This window comes from Asparagus officinalis, chromosome 7, assembly GCF_001876935.1.
Source record: "Asparagus officinalis chromosome 7, Aspof.V1, whole genome shotgun sequence".
NCBI lineage: Eukaryota > Viridiplantae > Streptophyta > Magnoliopsida > Asparagales > Asparagaceae > Asparagus > Asparagus officinalis.
In genome coordinates this window covers 114,692,601-114,694,520 of record NC_033800.1, presented here as the reverse complement: position 1 = coordinate 114,694,520, position 1,920 = coordinate 114,692,601, and the positions used below count along the sequence as shown (strand labels likewise).

General features: G+C 45.5%; 1 protein-coding gene across 1 annotated transcript; it reads left to right on the top strand.

Moving 5' to 3' along the window:
- LOC109847664 (60S acidic ribosomal protein P0-like) lies at window positions 1,022-1,429 on the top strand. Its single transcript, XM_020416895.1, has one exon. It carries the CDS (start codon window positions 1,022-1,024, stop codon window positions 1,427-1,429), a length of 408 nt encoding a protein of 135 aa, XP_020272484.1.

The window sequence follows — 1,920 nt, the reverse complement described above, 5'->3', positions numbered from 1 at the left end:
TCGAACCTCGCGTCAAAAATCTCAGACGCGGAGTTCGAGCCTCGCGTTGAAAATTTTCAGACGCGTAGGTCGAACCTCGCGTCAAAAATCTAAGATGCGGAGGTCGAACCCCTCGTCGAAAATACTAAACGACGGAGTCCAGCCCCATGTTATTGAAAGGAGTTTCCTTGTTGATCCAAAGATCAAAACTTGCCGCAGCGAGTTTAATGACCACGGAGGTCGTACTCACCGCCGATCAAAGAAAGTTAGGGCGGCATGCCCGCCTGAGCCGTAGTGCCGTCGACCGACGCAGATGGCGCCGACCCCTGAACCGCGGCGACGTCGGACTTGGAGGGACGATGCACAGTCTTCTTCTTGGGTGCCATGGATCTCAGTCGAGAGAGAAGATGAACAATTCTCGTCGGAGATAAGAACGAAATTTTCGTTATAATTTCAAGAAGAGTCGAATGACTCTTGATTTGACCCCTAGCGGTCTATTTATAGACAGCTATGAGCTGTCAAATCGGAACGAGATTCTACGCCAGAATCCCGCCCGAACTCGATCTCAGCGATCGAGTTGGTTGAGCTTCCAAACGCAGATCTCAACCACGCGTTCAAATTCTCAAACGCAGATCTCACCCACGCGTTCTAATCCTTAAATGCAGAAGTTATCTGCGCATTTGGACCACAATAATAGCAGCTTCTCGACTACCAAGGCCACGACACAGCCTCAGATAAATAAGAGAAGAGCTAACAGCGATCATCAAGGTGACCAAAGCCGAGAAGAAACATACGACTCCGCTGGGGAGTCTATTGGAGGAATACAGATAGATTACAATTAACAACATTGAAATCATCTGGCTCGATCCGACATACAATTCATTCTTCTAAGTGGCTTAACATTCCTACCAAGATTAATGAAGACACGATCTGACGCGCAACTCATTCTTCTAAGTGGCTTAACATCCCAACGAAGATCAATGAAGACAGAAGCGGCGCATAACTCATTACCCCGATTGAACTGATCAAGAAAGGAGATAAAATGGGTCCCTCTGAGGCTGCCCTTCTGACTAAACTTAGGACGAAGCTATTCTCATATGGGTTTACGATTCTCTCTGTCTATGACAATGGATCTGTTTTAAGCCCAGAGGTGCCCAACCTCACGAAGGATGGCCTCGTTGACAAGTTTGCAGCTGGTGTCTCTATGGTCGCTTCGCTATCCTTGACTCTCTCTTACCCAACTCTTACAGCTGCACATCACATGTTCGTCAATACCTACAAGAACATCCTTGTTGTTGCCGTCGTTCCTATTGCATCTGCTAAGAATGCTCCTGCTCCTGCCTCTAAGGAAGTAGAGAAGAAGGACGAGCCTGTCGATGAGTCTGACGATGACTTGGGATTTGGTTTGCGACGTCTTCAAATCAAACGGAGGGAACAAACTATACACTAAAAATTTAGGATCCAAAGTATTCCGAAAATTCGTCCCAGACAACCACGAACTTTCGAAAACTTTGAAGGGGGTTCTGTAGGCTGTCTAAAAATCACAATGGATAGCTGATCCCCATCAAGCCCCAACAATGGAAGTTACAATCAGACGACTTTCTTGATACCGAGGGAAAAGCTGCAACCAAAAGATTTTCCTATGGATCAAGAAGAGATTATAAGGCAATGATTCCTTCAAATCAAGAAGAAGAATTTGTCCTTACACAAATCACTGCATCCGCGGCTCTACAATCGCTGCAAACACAGCCTCATATCTGTGATGATTGATCTTGATGGCTGTGACAACAACAAGACTAATATTATATTAGCAACTATTAGAGGTGCTGATGAGCAGTGTAATGATTTCAGAAATAAAAGGTTGGACTTAGTTGGTGAGTTGCTTGGTAAAGAGCTGTGGGCAAATATTCGTGTAGACTATCTAAAAGTCACAATGGATAG